Here is an 18,855-nt window from a genome sequence, read left to right on the forward strand (position 1 = left end):
AGTAATGGTGTTGGTTCCTAATTCTCAAAACATATCACTCGGTTTTTCCTCCGTATTTCCTAACTCTGGGCCGATTATTGAAAGTTTATAGCAGCCCGATAAGACATAGAAATGCGATAAGCTGTATGGTTAAGATAGTGCTATGTCTTGTCTTGTCGTGCTGACATAGTTTCAATAATCAGCTCACTGGTGGGGCTATTTTCAAAAATGCTCAAGGCTTGGTAAAAAGCATCTTATCGTATCTATCTCCGAGAATTATTACCTTTTGATCATCAAAAATAAGGAACAGAGACAGTGTTTTTGCTCTCCTGAAAAATCGGATTTTCCGAGATATGTAGTAGGGAAGTTTTACCATCGATATGTGATTCAGTGAGAACGAAAACACATCAACTTGGTAACTCGAAAATGCTCAATTTTTATCAAAGACAGTCAATTCTCATTAAGGTCATTGAAGTTAACGCATCTGTTTCAACTTGGACCTTCAAAGTGTCCTTAAGTATTTATTTTTCAGCACTAAAAATCTTTTTCTTGGACTAACTTCTTCACCTACAGTACAGTTTTGGGTGTGCCTTGATTATTTCCATTTTTTCAAGTTCGGCAGAAGGTTCACTACCATTTACTTTATACACGCTGTGTACTTCCCAGTGTCCCTGCATTGTTGTCAAATGACTATAATATATACTGCAAGATTATAAGAGTAAAGGAAAGCCCTCTTAAATACAAACCAACAACACGAAAGACCATCAGAGAGGTCCCAGTCAAAATAAAAAAATTGAACTAAGCTTTCAAGCTGTATTCTCCTTCTTCAGCAGAGAAGTGCTGTGAGTAAAATCTATGTTAGAGTTATCTTACAAATTCTTTGTTCATAGTTTCATTTATGCATCTTGGCGAGTGAGTCGAGCAATTTCATTGTCGACTGGGAGGGCTAAGTTATGAATTAAAGACACTGAAAAAAGGCATTGAAAAAGACGATGGCTTCATCTATTCATAATAAAATACAAATGAGGGTACAGACAGAACAATTATTCTATAACCTAGAGATTATACAAAACGAGCAACAACAATAAAAATAAAATCAAGATTTTTTCAGATAAATCAAACCATAAATTTCAAACAATAACTCTTCATAAACAACATCATACAACTAGGATTACCTTGTAAAAATATATCTGAATTGAATCTATTACTAATTATACCATGATCAACTCACTGGTTTGTAAAATCAATTTTAACTTTGGTTCTGTAAATCTATAGGGCACTGGACGTGTAAAACAAACCAAAGAAGGATACACAAACCAAAATGTATCCTTAACTTAACACTTAATGCCCAAAAAAGAAACAAATAAATAACATTTTTAAACTGGAGAATTTACAAAGTACTTCTAGGTATCCTTCTTTTAGAGGCCTCTTCCTCCCAGTAATTAATATTATTTTTCACCTTGTATGTGAATCATAAAGTCACCTTTCTTGGAAGAATTTCAATTCTGAAGTTACTACAGTAACTTTTTCTTATAAACTTCAGAATAAACCTTTGGTTTATTAAGCACTTCGTGAAATGAGAATTGAGACTTACATTTTTCAGCTGCCTGACTTCAAAGAAAGAATCAGAGGCTGGAATTACGATCATGAGGATAATTCTTTGTGCCAGAGAAAAATTAAACAAAAGACCAAAAACTAAGGTATGAAACAAAAATTGTTAAAAATCGAAAGACTAACAAAAACACTAACCAAAAAAAAAAATAAAAGTAGGTACTTAAAGATTCTGCAAAAGTTAAACTTGTATTATAGATGGTAAACTAATAAGATGTTGCAAAATCTAATATCAATATGCAGGAATATTGTCTCGGTCATGATTCTCATAAGAAACTAGCAAATACGACAGAACTTTTGGTAACCGATTCCAGTAAAACTTCATGCAACCTAAATCCTCAACTATCCACTTTAAAAACATGTGAAGCCACAATATCTTGGACAGTAAAAACAAGCATTTCATTCAATGTGGAAAAATCAGTGAGAAAAGTTTCTAAGACTCTAAAACATTTGAGAGCCGTAATTATCAAATGACTAATCAAAATCAACCATTAAGTGTAGTTTAAGATTCATAGGATCAGTGAAAGTAAAAATAAAATAAAATACAGACAAATCAGTGGTAAATGTGTTCATTTGAAAGCAAGGCGTTTCGATGTTGCTCTGGGAAACATTTTCGTCTCATAGCTAGCACAGAAAATTTAACGGCACTCACACGGAGGGAAAAAAATCTGAAAATGCTTTTGGATCAAAAGCAAGGATTCGCGACTGCCTACTCAAAAATTTAAAGTAAAAAAGCTAAGAACAGTCATCTCCTTTCAATTAAGATCTGGAAACACCTCCTATGAATTATACGAAACCCAGACTGAAAATCACAGTAAAAAGCAAACAAAAATTAGAACTACAAATAAAATGCATAAGAAGCTAATTTATCATATTGATTTACTGATTTTCAAGTAAATTCATTGAATCTCTTGAAATGGTTAATGCTTAAGAATTAAATTGTGGTGACAACTTAATGCAGATGTCAGTTTTTTAATTCTCAGTTTAAAAAAAGATAAAGTTGCCACACTAATGCTCGGTACGCTTGCATTTAAAATGAAAGGCTTTAGCTCATCATCACAGAGTTGATATATTTCATTCATGTAACTAGATAACTTTGCTTCATGGTCTAAGAATGTGGTAAAATGCTTATCATTCTTCATTCACCAAACGAAAACTAACCATAATCACTGCATGAAATATGACAAATTTTCCTTGCCTTGTTGAAAAGTTACAAAAAAAATACACTATAATTGTTTTAAAAAAAAATTAAGACGAAGAATACTTTTGTATTCTACAATTGACATCCTAAAGTATTTATAGTTTTTTCTACAGTGAGAAGACTTTACGCAATGCAAGGTCATGATGTCACCTTGGCCGATCGTACGATCAAGTAACTTTTGTCTATTTCTAGTTTTACAATCCTTTCGCAGTTGCGAATTTTTGACTGTCTGAGAACACTTATTGTGCAGCATTAACATTATACAAAGGCCTTAAAACTGGTGAATAATCACACTTAAAAGAGTCAATATCTTGATTCAATATGATTTTAAAAAATATCGAAATGATGCGAGACTAATGCTATGAAGTACTAAAATAAAACATAGAAATAAGAATGAATGGGAAAAAATAAAAATCATGAAAAAATGAATGAATAAATAAAAATAATGAAATAAAACAATGGTAGAGCCATGAAATATCTTGAGAATTTTTGAATTTTTTGCGAACTCATTTTAAATTAGTCATCATGACTTCTACAGCATAGATTTTTCTATATCTCTTAAAATATTTTCTGTCACCGTTTTGTTTTTGTTTTGTTTTGTTTTTTTTGTTTTTGTTTTTTTTGTTTTTTTTTTTTTTTGTTTTTTTTTTAAGTAAATTTCGCTTACATGATAAATGGCTGTTTCTGTTCTTTTCAATTCAAAATTAGAACCTTAAGAAATAGATTCATATTGTTGAAAAGATAAATTAGATATACAGGATGATGGAAAATCCTGCACCACCAGCACCAGAAATCATCCCTGTAACTTTTGAACAAATTAAGATAGAGGCTTAAAATTTTGTAAGTGCTCCTAGGCCAACAAAAACGACTTTTGAGAACCCTCACAATTTTAAAGGAGCCATCTTGAAAATGGGCAAGAACCTCAAGGGTTACAGGATTGGCACAGGCCTTTTGAATCACCCTGTATTATCAATATTATCCAAAGCATGAGTTGAATATTACCCGGTGACAGGAAAATAACAAAGCTTAAACAAAGATCCTGAAATCAACGAGCTAGCTGAGTTATCAGAGCGGCACACATCTCAAAAAATTCCATTGTATGATGACCAGTTGCTTGAGGGATGCAGGACAGCTTCTCTATTTCTGCAAAACAAACAAAGAATCAATGAGACAACTTATTTAAAGTAATCGAGGACTTCTTCAGCTTGCAATGCTGCTAAAATCGTGCGATTTTTCCTAGAATTCACAACAAATGCAATTCATTTAGTCGATTTAATTTAACACAATGGTGAAAAAAATTCATAGCAGAATTGGTAGTTTTTTTTGTTTTTTTTTATGAGCAAGAGATTTGAATTCAAACATCAAAAAACATTTAATAACGATCAGGAGTTGGTATCAGCAATTTCTGTTGCAAACTGTTTATTTTTTTAAGTAGAAATTTTTTAAGTAGAAAATTTAAGTAGAAAACATCAATGAGAGTGCTTTCCATCGTACCTTGTCTAGTGGTCCATCATGTTTCCTGTACATACGCTTGTATTTACCATTTTGTTGACATTAATTGATATGATTATAAAATTGAATAAATTTTGAAGTATCTACAACCTATTTGCTATTACAGACTCATTTCATTTCTGTCCACAGCAATGGAGCCGCAAAGGCTTCAACTAAATTCTGAGAGGCTAATCCAATTCCAAAGGTTTTGGCTTCTTTCCAGTCAACACTCAACTTCTTCAGGCTTATTAACAGATCGAGCTTAAAAATGAATACCTGTCAAGGAATTTGTGATATGTAATAAGGGTGAAAAATAAACAACTAACCAGGACTATTTGTGTTAAAGTAATTAAATTCCAGTTCATCACTGCTTAGACTTTTGAAGTCCAGGAGGTAGTTCTTAAAATCTACTTGGTACAATTGCAGCGACATTTTGGTGTACTTGTTATAGATCTTGTTCTTGTGGCGAACTCGCACATGGTATGGATTTATCACTTTCCATTCCTAAAATCAAATAAAATTAACAAAAATTCAGTGAGATTAGGGTGACTATATTTCTCTTAACTTTAGTTTTGATATTGTGCCCAGAAGACTTCTCATTTTTTAAAATTCTAAAGCTATCTAATTTTCTACTCATAGCAAAATGCCAAGAGAAACTTTCAACCTGCTGTTTCTGGCAGAGTGGAAGTTTTTTGAAGCTTCCAAAACACCTTAAATTGTGATGCCTTTTTCTATGTCATGGATCTAAACCAACTGGATTCATCGATTTCATTTTTTTTTTTTTTTTTTTTTTTTTTTTTTTTTTTTGTAGAAATGTTGTTCAAGAGTTACATAAGCATAGCACTTGCAGATATTTATCAACGGTAAAACATCCAAGCCATGTATCCTGTTTGTGGTATTTTAAATCTCCTCTCCTACTTAGTTTTTTCAAAAGAGCACAAAGGAACATCATTTCTTGAGGTTTTTTTAGAATTCTCTTTGCATCAAGAAAAAAAATCATACAAATTTTTAAAGATGGATGTTGAGTACTTCTCTATTCAAAAAATAAAGTATGACAGGAGGTCTGCACTACACTAAGATACCTCATGCGGGAGTTTCACTGTCAAAATGAGATGGCTCACTGAGAGCAGAACCTTCGCAGAAAAACTAAAGATTGAATAATTGGTGCCATTTGAACTGCGTTCTGCAATTAATTACTATTTCTGACGCATCCATAAAATCATCTATCTGAACAGGAACTAGTGGCACACACATTTCTTTCAACGAGTTCAAGTATTTTACTACATTCTGTCTTTAAATCCTAATTTTTCCATACTGACACTGAGTCTATAAAACTAGCTAGAAGTTCAGGTTTTCAAATAGAAAGAAAAAGTAAAGGACTCCAAACTCACAAAATCGAGCGCTTTCATTGCACGGTAAACTTCATTCATGATATCGTTGGGTTTGCTTTGAGATCGAATCCCTGTAACAAAGAAAAGATATTACACCTACTGATTAAGGAAGAGTTGGGATTTTCTCAGATATCTGTAAGGGAAAAACTGAAATACAAACAGGGAGATAATTTTTGAAGAAGAGAATTGCTTAGAGAAATATGAAGCAGAAGCTGATCATTTATTTATTTCTGATCGTACGAATTCTAAGAAGATTCCTATCATTTTTCTTGCAAAATGCATCTTAAGTTCACCTTATCTTTTCAGCCCCTATCTCGGAAGAACAAATTCTAACAATGAAGGTAGAAATCAGAATGAAAGATTCTCATCCTGTCTCAATGCTTGAGTATTTGATGTGACAAAGACAGGGTAGCGAAAGTCAGAGAATTACAGAGAAACCAGGAGGCGTCAGGGAATTTTAAACAGTCAAGGAAGACCTAGAAATGTCAGGAAAAAAGGCTTAAGTGTCAGGGAATAATTGTTAAGTCACCTTCATTTGCTTTCTAGAGTGGGTTTGCTGTTTTGAACAACAAATTCTGTGTGATAATTATTTTAAATTATGTCTGTTTGACCGACTGGCGTATCCTCAATTGTCAAGGAATTTTACCAAAATTTGTCATGGAAATCAGGGAAACATGAGGGAATTTCATTTTCCAAATTCTGTGGCAACTCTACACAGATCTCACAGAAACAAGCATGGCCCATGGAATTTAATTATAATTGCTGATTCAACAATTCCATTGCTAAAGACAGTGAGTGCAATGTTTCAACGCAGATTTTACAACAAAAAAATGCTACTTTAACCACATTGTAAACTAATTTAGCCACGGGGGTGGTTAAAGTAGCATTTTTTTGTTGTAAAATCTGCGTTGAAACATTGCACTCACTGTTTTTAGCAATTGAAATGTTGAATCAGCAATTTTTTTTTTCCGTGTACCCATTGAAAAAAGTAAGCTCACCTAAATGCCATTTGGCCCGTTTAACGGGAGTTCCCGCCTTGCCTGCTCGATCGGTGACACCGTCCCGCCCAGACGCACTGTAAGCTCTTTCACGGAGCGGTGCGATTCTTTCAGGATGTGGCCGGAAGGAGGAAAGTTCACAAGGGCTGAACGAGACGGGTGGAGGACTACTTGCTACATAGAAGTCTTTAATTTCAGCTTTAGCTGCTTCATCGGCGATTCGCTTGTTGTCTATAATCAAATGGTACGCAATTCCAAGTTGATCGTGTGGGTCTCCACTCAGCAGAGCATTATGTACTTCAGATTCTTGAACGCCAAATTTCTGGAAAAAAGACGGAGATGATCAGCTTGGGAGTATAGAGAATATGGACCAAAACACAAAAAAAAAATTTAGTGGAGAGAGGGAGCAAAATTTTGATTTTTTTTTCTTTTTTTTTCTCTTCAGTTCAGTTTCCTGCATTTAGTAACAGATTTACTTTTGAATCTCTCATCTATCAATACATAAAATCACAAGAATGATAGTTGTGATTGGTCGAAGACAAATATTTATGATTAATCTGCTGATCAATAGCAAAAACCGCCGAATAATACGAATCCATCATTACATGACTGACACATTAAATATCAGTGATAATTATTTTTGTACCTCCCCAGGAAAATAAAAATTGTTCTTTGAAGTTTTTTGGGACGAGAGCAGTTGAAGGGTATTGATCAGATCAGCACACCTACATTACATGCTGCCTGATTTTGTTTAAAGTTTTCTTTTTTTCCAAGTAAACAGCAAAATTCCGCCTTGAAGTTTTGTGAGTACAATTCAATAACTTTGCTTTCAAACGGTCTACACAGATTTTAGACAGAAGTTGCAAGAAAAATCACGAATGGCGAATAAAATGAGGAGATCTGGATGAATTTTTAGCAGAAAAATTTTTTTTACACAGATCCTAGAATTCGCACATTAATGGCTGAAGTGCGAGACAACGTATTCTCATCTGCGTCATTGTAGACTTCCAATCATACTTTATTTTTCCTTAAAAAACTTCCTTGATTTTTCTTCCCTGAAAATAGAGTATTCTGTTTAAATTTCGGACTATAAAAATTTTTTGTTCTTCTTCGAAAAAATAAACTAGGAGCCGAGGTTTTCAAACACCGCAATGAAGATACGTCGTGTCGCACTTTAAGTATCAATATACCCTTTAGGTTTGTATGATAATTAAATTCGGTCAAAAGGAGTGAAAATAATCTACAGGAACAGAATTTTTAGACTCTTTCTTTGAGACACTCTAACAACGAACTCAGCAAAAAGGCCTCACCTCGCAAACTTCAGTGACAGCATCAGTGTCAATGACAGATGAGTCTCTTTCGACTGGCGATGGAAACAAATATGCAGGCAAGTCTCGTTGGAACCAGTCGTGCTTCCTTTAAACAATAGGGAACAAAAGTATTATGCTCAAGTAACAGTATTCCAACAAAAAAATAAAGAAAAAAGTGAAAAGCAGAAACAAAAATTGAAACATCAATGGACAAACGGCTATTCAAATCAATGGGTCAATTACAGTAGTCAAAAAATTGTGAATGGATGATTAGTTTCAGCACACAGATTAGCAAAAAATAATATCTGTTCAGACAGGAAATTTCTATGTTGAGTTTTAATGGAGATATTACCCATAAAAACATGACGGATGATGTCATCCTCGGCGGTTGTACAAATTAGTTATCTCCCCTTGGTTTCATGTGTGTTATAAACTTAGAAAGCAATACAAATCTTTGAATCATCAATTGATGAATCTAAGGTCATGACACACACTAACGCGATAGATGATGTCTTAGGCTGCGTTTTTCGATGGGTGATAATTCTGTTAATACTGAATTTAGAAATTTGGCGGTTAGACAGCTCACATTAATTATTGCTAATCTACAAGCTTGAATCATCAAAAAAGGATTCATAATTTTAATAGAACTATTTATACAAGCGATTAACAATATATCATTTAACTCTTCCCACTATTGTACATAGTGTATGAGAGGGGAGAGTGTCTTTCTCTTCTCAATAAATTTTACTAGCCATACCAAGGTTTGAACTTACTTGATATCTTCTATCGTAGCTCGCTTCATAGGGTCTACTTGAAGCATGTGGCACAACAAACTGACTACGCTTTTGTTCAAATAATCCGGGATAGGGAAAATACCAGCTGAAAAATAAAATTGAAAATAATGAGGTTATTTTAAAGTATCTTGGGAAATACGGAATGAGAAAAATCTTTACATTCAAGACTGAAAGGGTTCGAAGAAATGTTTTTGGTTCCATGGGCCACTTTACAAGGTCTGAAGTAGGAAAAACTATGAAATATTCTCTCTTTAAAATGTTACGTAGAAGACTATTCATACGACGGGATGTTCCGAAATTAACTCCTGAACAAGATAACAAACAAGGATTTTTAACAAAGATTAAACAGTTAAGATTTAAGATTTAAACGGAAGTTAGAGCAGAAAAATGATGCTATTTGTATTTTTGCCATTTGACCAATGTTACTTGATAACACTTAAGTCTTGTTTAGAAGTTAATTTCCAGACTTTTCATTGAGATTTGTTTTCCTCTTGAAAATTTGAAGAAATAACATGCTGCGTAGTGCTTCAATTCATACCTTGTACAGAGATCCATTGAAAAAACTATGTTGAAATATTTTAAAAACGTTACAAAAAGGTTGATTTTTTGATACTACATACAACCTGTCATCTGAGGCCAAAGAGACATTACACAACTTTTTATGAAATGGGACTCAACAAACGTAAGATGAAGCATTCTACCGTAGGCAAACTTATGGGCCAATTTTCATGTTATTTTAAAATCAAGAACGAGAAAAGTTGCATGAAAGATAGGATTTTAATGAAAACTGCAAAACCTACTTTTAATTTTTCGAAACAGGGTAGGAACATGCTCGTCATCAAAAGGCAGCGATCCACAGAGAAGAGCATACAGTATCACACCGCAAGACCAGATATCTACCTCTGGTCCTGCGTACAATTTGCCAGATATGACCTCCGGAGCTGCATAGTTTGGAGAACCGCAACTTGTTCTTAGGAACTCTCCATCAGTCATCATGTTAGAGAGACCTATTAAAACATTAAGAGTACTTTAATAATTAAAACAAATTTATTTGGATGTAAGTACAGATTTATTTACTTGTTGATTCGCATGTTTTATGTGTACATCAGGTACTCGTAGTTTTAAGCCGAAAAAGTGTACCGAGAGAAATTGAACTAGCTCAGAGTGTCTAGTTTTTTTCAACTTCCTAATTCCCTCTTTTTCGCCATTTATTAAAGACTTAATGAACTCATGGAGGGGACATAATTCCCCATTTTTCGTAAAAACTAATGAGGCTATGAAAATACTAATCATGTCATTAGAAAAGTTGCATTTTCAGCATTAATACGGTATTTCTGAAAAAGTAGGGGACCAAATGAATTTTATTGTATGCAGCAAAAAAATAAAAGGAAAAAAAGATTGCCGGTTCCAGTGATAAAAATTCAATCTGGCAAAGACCAATAGCTTCAAATTTAAAAAAGACCACTATACCCCCTGAAATTTATGATTATTCCACTTTTTCAATTGAGCTATTACTTTTATCTCATTGAATTTCACCGGTTTTTTTAAAGAAAGGCTGGGAACCCTCCTGTACTAAGTTTCTACACAGGACTGAATATTGCTGGAGAGCAGAATATACCGAAAATGTAAAAAAAATGAGAATGAAATTAAATAAATGGGAAGGACCAAATATCATAAATCATTCCCTTCCGCGACTAATAATTTCAGTCGGCGAGCACTTCGGCGCAAAGCAGCGCGGCGTTCAAATTTTCAAATGTTTTCTCGGTTCAGATCCTCAATTCCCAGTTTTTCCCCGGTTTTTTCCTGGGTCATTCTCATTCCCGGTTGCTAGACACCCTGCTAACTAACTTGAGATATCTATAACCAACCGTAATGGCAGAGATTTGAATCAGTGAGAATGAAAACACACTACCTCGGAAAAACGAAAATGTTTAGAAGACACAAAAAATTGTATAGTGGGTGAAAAAGTTGGTCTAAGAAAAAGCTTTTTAGTGCCAGAGGAAAATTACTTTGGGACACTTTAAAGTTGATAGATGTGCCGTCTTAGATGGCTTTTGTGAAAATTGGGCATCTTTAATGAAATTTAGGGATTTTTTAGTTTCCAAGTTGGTGTGTTTTCTTCCTTACAGCTTCATTTAGGGGCGATGGATAGTTCATATTTTCAAATCTTCACATTCACAAAACATTAAATATACCATGAACAATGTATGAATAACTAAATTCGTCTAAACAATAAAAATGTTAGTTGCGATTCGTTTGCTTCTACATCTACAGGCTCAATCAGACAATGAAAAAAAAACCACTAAAAATATGGCCCAGATTGTAAGTAACAAGGCGGAAGAACACGTTGGGTTCATACTATTCTGCAATGAAATCAAAGCCAGAGAATTCCAAAAACTTCAATTAGAGTCCAAAATTTGGACATGCATCAGTGCAAGACTGAGAAGGGAGAGTGCTCTAATTGAAATTATTGGCCTTGATTTTCTCCCAGAATAGTGTGGACCCAGTATTATACTAACATCTTGTTCAATTACATTAATATATATTTTATAATACATTTTGTTAGGGTGTTCCAGAAGTTTTGTCACCAACCCTTGCATTAGCAGACAAACACAGCTAGAGAACCTCAGATTAAAGGAGTAGTTAAAAGCTTATTCTTGAAACTCTCTAATGCAACCTTGTTGAGCTCATTTTATTAAGAATTCGCAGATTAACAGCAATTTTTGGACGACAAGCTTGTGTACCCATCAATGCAGTAGATTAATTTTTTCTTAAAGTGAAAATTTTGATCCAAAATCAAAATGGTCAGTCAATCAAAGGTGAACTGCACAAGTTCCGATGAATACATTGCTTTACGAATTGGAATATATTGAAGATCAATACGCTTTAGAAATTGACATGCTCAACAACAGAGAAAAGGCGAATTTTCGCGAGTGGATTTGGTTAAAGTTTTTAACTTACTGCCAACCTCTGTTACAACAAAACGAAATTCCCTCCGGGCAATGGTGCGCCTGCAACATCTAGTTTTCATTCTGGTAGCAATGACAACCAAATCCAAAACTCTCGACCCACCCTAGGAGGTGGGTCAGAAAGTGGATGGATGCAAATATTGGCCAAAATTCATTGAGCAACTGAACATAGTTTTTGACTTCAGCATAGCATTTTTCTCCATTGCTTCGCAACCCTGTATTAAAAGAGTCGACCAAATCCACTCGCAAAAATTCGTCTAAAATGACACAATTCTCGTAGGCATACCAAAATCTGCAATTTTGACATGTAGGTTTTGATCCAGGAGTAAATTTTCTGGTTTAAGATCCCGATGAACGATCATATGCCGGTGACAATAATCAACACCAGAGATGATTTGCTGGAAAAACCGGCGCGCTTCAAACTCCTTCAACTAAAAGCAGAAAAATGTTGCGGAGTTAGAATACAACAAACTTAAGCACACAGCATTAATTTACAGCTTACAGGTGGGAGAACTTGATAGGAGAGACAAACTACATTTCCCTGAAGATAATGTTCAAGACAATGTTCGATAAAAGTTTTTTTTTAAAAAAAAATAAAAATTTCATAAGGCAGTGGTTCATACTACAGTATTTTAAAAACTTCTGTAAAAATTTTTGAGCAGTTTCATAAGTAGGGTGAAATTTTTGAATATAAATTACCAACATTCCAAAAAACTTCTTAATCTAAAGCGGCAGATACACCTGCCAGTTACAAGCGGTCGTTGAAAGTGAAACACCAAGATTTCGATCGCTCAATGTCGTGCTATCAAAATCCTCCTTGCCTAATGTTGTTTCACTTTCAACAAGCCTTTGTAACTCGCAGGTGTATCTGGGCCTTTAAGGTTAAAACATCACTTACATTAAGTACTACCATTTGACCAATGTTACTTGTAAACAACTATATCCTCTTTAAGAGATGATTTCCAAACTTCCTATTGTGTGAATCGCTTTCCTCAGTAACTTTGAAGAGGAAACTTGCTACAAGGTGGTTTAACTGATGCCTTGTCTAGTAGCCCATTTCCTTAGCAAGTTTTTATACTAAGCGGGATAATTTGAATATTTACTAAAGTTAAAAACCTTATAAAGAAGCATAATTCAATTTTCTTCTTCTGGTCATTCACTAATTTTTCAATCATATATTTAATTTAAAAAATGTATGTCACCTACCTTGCCATGTTTCACAATGTAATCGAATAACTCTCCACCAGAAACATACTCCATTATCATGAAAATGTCTGTTGGAGTACTGATGACCTGATACCTGAGAATGAATTGAGTTTAAATTAACATTTATTTTAGAAATCAATACATGCATGCCAGAATAGCAAAAGGCTGAGAACTTTTTCTTCCATCCTATGTTATAACAAGTGAAAATTTAGTAATTTTTTTTGTACTTAAACACTTAATTTCGTGATAAAACGAAGACCGGTCCTGCCGTATAATTGAGGACTTTGAAATCAATCTACTGGAAAATTTCTATGAGCAAGAGCAAGAGCCAACATTTAAGTTCTTTGAACCTTAAACCAAAGACTCCACGATCAGCCGTTATTTGCGATAGGCTATAATGAAGGATTGGTAAGTTAACTTCACGCTGAAAGGTCAGAACTGCTGGAAAAAAGTATTTGTGCTTTTGCTAAATCTCTTATTATATATCACGCACTGTTCAATATTAATGCAAGTCAATGTTATTGTTTCTTTTAGAATTGCTGTATATTTCATTTAATTATTCTTGAAAAGAACAAAAGGATAAATGTCCCTAGGTTTTGGCAAATATTAATCCATTTCAGGGAAAATTCAAGGCCAAGTATCAATGAAACTTTGAGAGAAAACGCTTCAATGGGAATTTTTCTTCTTTACATCTATCAATTTAAAATATTTAAGTGCTGATTCATTAGTACAGCACTTAAATATTATGAACTATATTATTCTATCCCTTTTTCTCTATTACTAATGATTGTTAAATATCTTCTTTACATCTATTAATTTAATATATTTAAGTGCTGTTTTAATAGAATTGCCGTCTCCAATAAAAGAGAAGAGAATATCAATAAATAAAGAGGCTTTTCTTGACTTTTTTTACCCAGATTTTATTCTTCCATTCAAATGAATGAGAAGGACTAAAATTGCATCTGAATGGATTAGGTACTTACAGTTTGATAATGTGAGGATGTCTGAAAAGTTTCAGATTTTGGATCTCTCTACGAATTTTTCCAACAACGTCTAGACTTTTGATCTTCTGCCGATTCAAGATTTTGATGGCCACTTTGTGTTTAGTAAGTTGATGCTCACCGACTGAAAAAATTTAAGTCATTAACAAAAACTCCTTCTTATTAGTCCATGAGTGTATTTCCTTTCAGTATGATTTAAAAATGCTAACGTTCCAAAATAAAAGAACAAAAATGTCCAACAATGTCAAAGAATAAAACTGTCATAATGCTCTAAATATTGTCAGGGTGATTTGTCCCAGGATTCAATTGTGGTCAAATTAACACGTATGCAAATATTAGGTAAAAAATTGGGACAAAATGTTGCAATACTAAGTAGGAAAAAAAATACAAAAAAATTAAAAAAAGAAATACCACAAAAAATACCACCAGAAAAAATACCAGAGAAAAAAAAAATTTAAAAAAAGCATAGCTATAGTTCACAAGTCATTGGCATCGAAAAAAAAAAAACTTGAAAAAGCTGATGACAGGATTCAGCTACCTACAAAACAAGAGTGCAGAAATCAATTGCTGTGAACGGTGCAATACTTCTTTTCAGGCTAAATCTTGTCCTGATGATTTCGATTAACTTTAAAACTTTTTTTTGGACAATGATTCTCTAGCCTCATAACAAGTGTTGTGGTTGTATTTGGGGCTCAAGCCTTGAAATTTGGTAGGATTTTGACTCTGTGCCTGTTCAATGACGAGTAGTTCCAAGGATAATCACAATTTTAATTTTACAATCACTAAACTGAAGTTAGCGTGTTTTCTTAGATCCTTATCAAAGACGACAAATCATACTCTTTAAGAAAACGAAGGTCTTTTTTAACAGACTGGATATTAGCCCAAGTTAAGGTACCTTCGTGCCAGCATTCAACTTCAGGATTAAGTACAAACTCAATTGGTAAATTATCATTAAATTATGGAATAACGGAGATTCGATGCGTAGTCACTTCCAAAGTTTGATGTTTGCATAGACTTAGCTGATAACTATTCTTTTATTTCATATTTAAAGGAATACTTGAAATACCACTGAGGTCCTACATGAAATAATCAACATGACACCGACAAGGCAACCCGAACACGAAAATTGAGGTTTTGAATGTAAGTGCAATGACTAATTATACTTCATTCCAAGATATTAACAGTCAACAAAAATGTTCCAAGCCGTTCCGTAAAAAAAGCCTCTACAACATAATGGAATTAAATGCTCTTTTGTAGCTGTAAAGCACCCAGTGGACATTCGAGGTGGACCGAATGCTCTGAGAGTCTACCTGGAATCAATATTAAATAATTCATGTCGACGTCATGATTAAAAGAGTGGGTTCCGACAAGAACTTGTAGCTAACAAGGAAGTGAATTTGTTAAGGTTAGAGCAAGAGCAAGTATGTTTGAGGTTAGGTTAACCTTGAGATTGTTGTGGGGCTTACTTCCTTGATACATTGCAGACAAAAAGAAGAGGGCGAGGGTTTGTACTCTATGATTAATGAAATTGAGACCAAGCCTTACTTTTGACTTTTCCGAAGGTGCCTACTCCAAGGGTTGCGCCGAGGGTGTAGTGGCCGATCTTTACAATCGGCTGTTGGCCGGAATTTTGATTTTTATCCGACATCGTAGTGCCTTGAGATGTAGACAGGAGATATAATTAAATACTACGTTAGGAGGCTGCAGAATTTACAGAAGAGGTGGATCTTTGAAACTGATAAAAACTGAAGATCATTGATGGCAGAATTCCACATACTAGATGTGGAAGATGTTTGGTCGCTTGAAAAAAACACTGAAGGGGAAGGAAGCTTCCGACGTTACCGAAAAGAACTTCCTAACCGACACCAGAGTTCAATAAAATAGATCTGAACAGGAATTGATCACTGAAATTGCAAGAAAAAATTAATTACGACTGAAATAAATAATCGACACTCGACTCATCACGCAGTACGATTCGCTTGTTTTACAAAAATCTCAGCTGTCAAGTGTACCCTCTGACGAAACTGCGGAACCAATAGAATTTCATTATTTTTCATCGAATTCAATTCTCGGCGGGAAAATTTGAATGTGCGCGTCTGGGTCACAAGAGCCGTCACATTAAGCCCGCGTCGCGTTATTTATTTAAGAAAAAAATTTGGTCCGAAAGAAGGAGGACTTCTATTCTTCTCCCTGAATAGAAAATTGGACACAATGTTTTGATCAGAGAACAGAGTTGCCAAATTACCCTTACTCGAAATTATAATTTGTTTTTATTTATTTTTTTTTTTTTTCAGATTGGCTCAAAGTTGGAATGCACTGTATATAGTAGCACACACAGCTGTATAGTGACTCAGTCCTACTTCCAAGTCTCCATGCATGACTTTAATAGAAAACTCTATTATGTTTGTGCAACTATCGGGGCCTAATGCAGAAGATCTGCTTCAAAAGAAAAAGATGGTTGAGAAATGGAATGACACTTTATTTATAAAAGAGAAATAATATAAAAGACCCAAGTTGATCATTAAAAAGAACTTTATTAATTTCCTGGTTTAGGGACTTTTCGCATTTAACGGAGGACTTCTTTTTTGAGAGAGTGTGATGCTTCCCAGGAATCCAAGGAGCTAACTAAGGAGAAATCAGACTCTGTCCAAAATATATCCGTTGACGGAGGCAAGATAACGCCGGATTTGTCCCTGAGATTACATTCACATCAATGATAAGAATTAAACTCCTCTCTCGATTGTAAAATTTCAAAATATCCACCTCTAACTTATTTTTACGACAGATTCTCTTCATCGACAGTAGAATTGCGGAAAAACACGTGTTAATCTCGCCGTGTTTCAAAACTTCGGTCAGTATTTTATTTTTTAAGAGGACGCCCGTTGAAATTTTCACACGAAATGTCCAGACTGTGCTGTTGTAAAAGCAAGAGAAAATCACACGCAATTTCGAGCAATAAATGGACGTATTTTTGCCAAACGGAACTGTGTGCATTAAGATATGAGACCTGAGACCCACAAGAATATGCATAACAGGGCTCACGTCATAATGCCCTGAGACCCACAAGAATATATGCATAACAGGGCTCACGTCATAATGCACGTCGTTCCGTTTGCCAGAAATAGTTAAAATAAGAATCGATCGTGCTGCGGAAAAGTGAAAGGATATTGGTAAATCTAGAATGTCGCAAACCAAGATACGTGTTTTTCCAGCTTGAACATCGTTATATGTATACAGTTCTGCCGTGCTGAGGAAGAACGCCGTATAAACCATCAAACATTGCCAAAATTCCTCTGTTAAAACACAAATTTTCAGGGCAACCTGTGAATATTTTTCCTCCAATTTTTCGGAGCATTTTATTTGCGATTAGATATGAGTCGTCTGAAAGTTTCGCGAGAAAATATTCATGACGCTCCTGAAAAATCAACTTTTAACTGGATGAAATTTGGCAACTCTCGAGTGTGCATACGCCGTTTTTACTCAGAATGGCAGAGTTGTGGTCACGCGATACAAGCCCACTCTGAAGAAAGAGAATTCTCCCTCTGACCGGGAGAGCTGAGTAGTATGTAACAACGCTAATTTAATAAGAAAACTTGCGAATCCAATGAGCAGAGACGAAGGCCAGGGCTCGAATTATCGAGACAGTGAGTCCTTTTACGGGGCGAATCCATGAAATAAACGGCCGGCGTTAATATCTAACATGTCGATCGACTGTACTGCGTTTGGTGCAATGCGAGAAGTATTCATGCAGACTTGTAGGCGCTAATACGAGCTTTGCGCCGACCGCACTGTTTGACGCAATGCGTGAAGTATTCCTACAGTCTTGCAGGCGCTAATATGCGTTTAACTGCGGGTCTCTCAAAGGTTGCCGTCAGTTAGTCTAATACTTACCTCCTTTGTCCATTGCAACCACCCGCTTCCACCAATGGGATTGTTTTGTTTTCAGTTTCTCTTTTTTGTCTTTCGTTTTGTCTATAAATTTCAATAATCAGCTCGCAGGGTCTCGACATATCTGCATCACTATGACGGGAAAAAAATTCGGCGGCCAACCAATCGTCTTACTGCAGTGGCGGGGCGCGAATGCTCGATTGTCGATATTTCCGTCTTTGAAGCTGTGGTAAAAGATCGATTATGAGGGTGTTCGTTGCGAACGCCTTGTTTATCGATCCTTTTCCATAGGGTTAAGTGGCAGATCAATCGATAATCGCGAAGCAAGCCATTCCACTGATACTGAGCTCAAACGTAGTGGGTGGTCGCGTCCTTTCCTAAAATTAATCGATAAATTCTCCAAGTTATGTTATGAAGACTTTCACACTCGTCGCTGGAGCTTTCTATCCTCTTCTAGTGACTGAACAATTAAGGGGCTAAATTGATGACCGATGGGCGAGTAATCCTTTTTGAGGAGACACGCGACGACTGACCCTAGCTTGCCATGTTGAACAACTTAGGTAGTATTCTCGAATAACTCTTTTCTTCCCAGACATTTCTCTTCCTCTTTAACGTTTCTTCCTCTCTTTGAGATCGCCGCCTGAGCTAAATTAGGGGGGTGTAATAAAAATTACAATAAAAGTTATGGAGAAATAAGCCCCCCCCCCCCAAAAAAAAAAAAACATACAAGAAAATAAACTTTTAAAAAAAGCTGTACCTAATGGAGATGTTGCATGTGTGAGGGATTTGCGATTTGACCATTGATTCTTCTGTACAAGTTCGCGAGAAACACGATGGTGCCACTGGTTTTCTCTGAGATCAACTCCTGAGCTCAAAAAAAGCTCTCAAGTTGAGGCCAAAATGACGGGGGATATCCCACGCTATCCTGAGAGTCCACCTCTACATCAAGGCAAACTCTCCATGCAAAGATAGGGAGCAAATACATTAGCAGGGTTGCCGTGTTTTCAGTTTTGGAG

At 35.1% G+C, this 18,855-nt stretch overlaps 1 protein-coding gene across 1 annotated transcript; it reads right to left on the bottom strand.

Annotated features, from left to right (window-relative positions):
- Positions 1–959: 959 nt before the first annotated feature.
- AMPKalpha (AMP-activated protein kinase alpha subunit) lies at positions 960–15,946 on the bottom strand. Its single transcript, XM_019044015.2, has 11 exons — positions 15,497–15,946; positions 13,934–14,075; positions 12,951–13,044; positions 12,031–12,175; positions 9,576–9,782; positions 8,755–8,860; positions 7,982–8,087; positions 6,672–6,993; positions 5,674–5,744; positions 4,609–4,786; positions 960–3,934 (listed from the first exon to the last, which is right to left on the bottom strand). The coding sequence occupies exons 1-11, from the start codon at positions 15,597–15,599 to the stop codon at positions 3,837–3,839; spliced, it is 1,572 nt and encodes a 523-aa protein (XP_018899560.1). The 5' UTR covers positions 15,600–15,946; the 3' UTR covers positions 960–3,836.
- Positions 15,947–18,855: the final 2,909 nt, after the last annotated feature.

This window comes from Bemisia tabaci, chromosome 9 (genome assembly GCF_918797505.1).
Source record: "Bemisia tabaci chromosome 9, PGI_BMITA_v3".
In the NCBI taxonomy this organism is placed as follows: Eukaryota; Metazoa; Arthropoda; class Insecta; order Hemiptera; family Aleyrodidae; genus Bemisia; species Bemisia tabaci.

Excerpts from the sequence above, each read along its gene's own strand:
- AMPKalpha (XM_019044015.2), bottom strand. The coding sequence starts at position 15,599 with ATGTCGGATAAAAATCAAAATTCCGGCCAACAGCCGATTGTAAAGATC. Across the intron at positions 12,176-12,950 it reads ACATTGTGAAACATGGCAAG|TTGAAGGAGTTTGAAGCGCG; the intron begins GTAGGTGACATA and ends TTCTGCTTTTAG. Across the intron at positions 8,088-8,754 it reads GCTACGATAGAAGATATCAA|GAAGCACGACTGGTTCCAAC; the intron begins GTAAGTTCAAAC and ends TATTGTTTAAAG.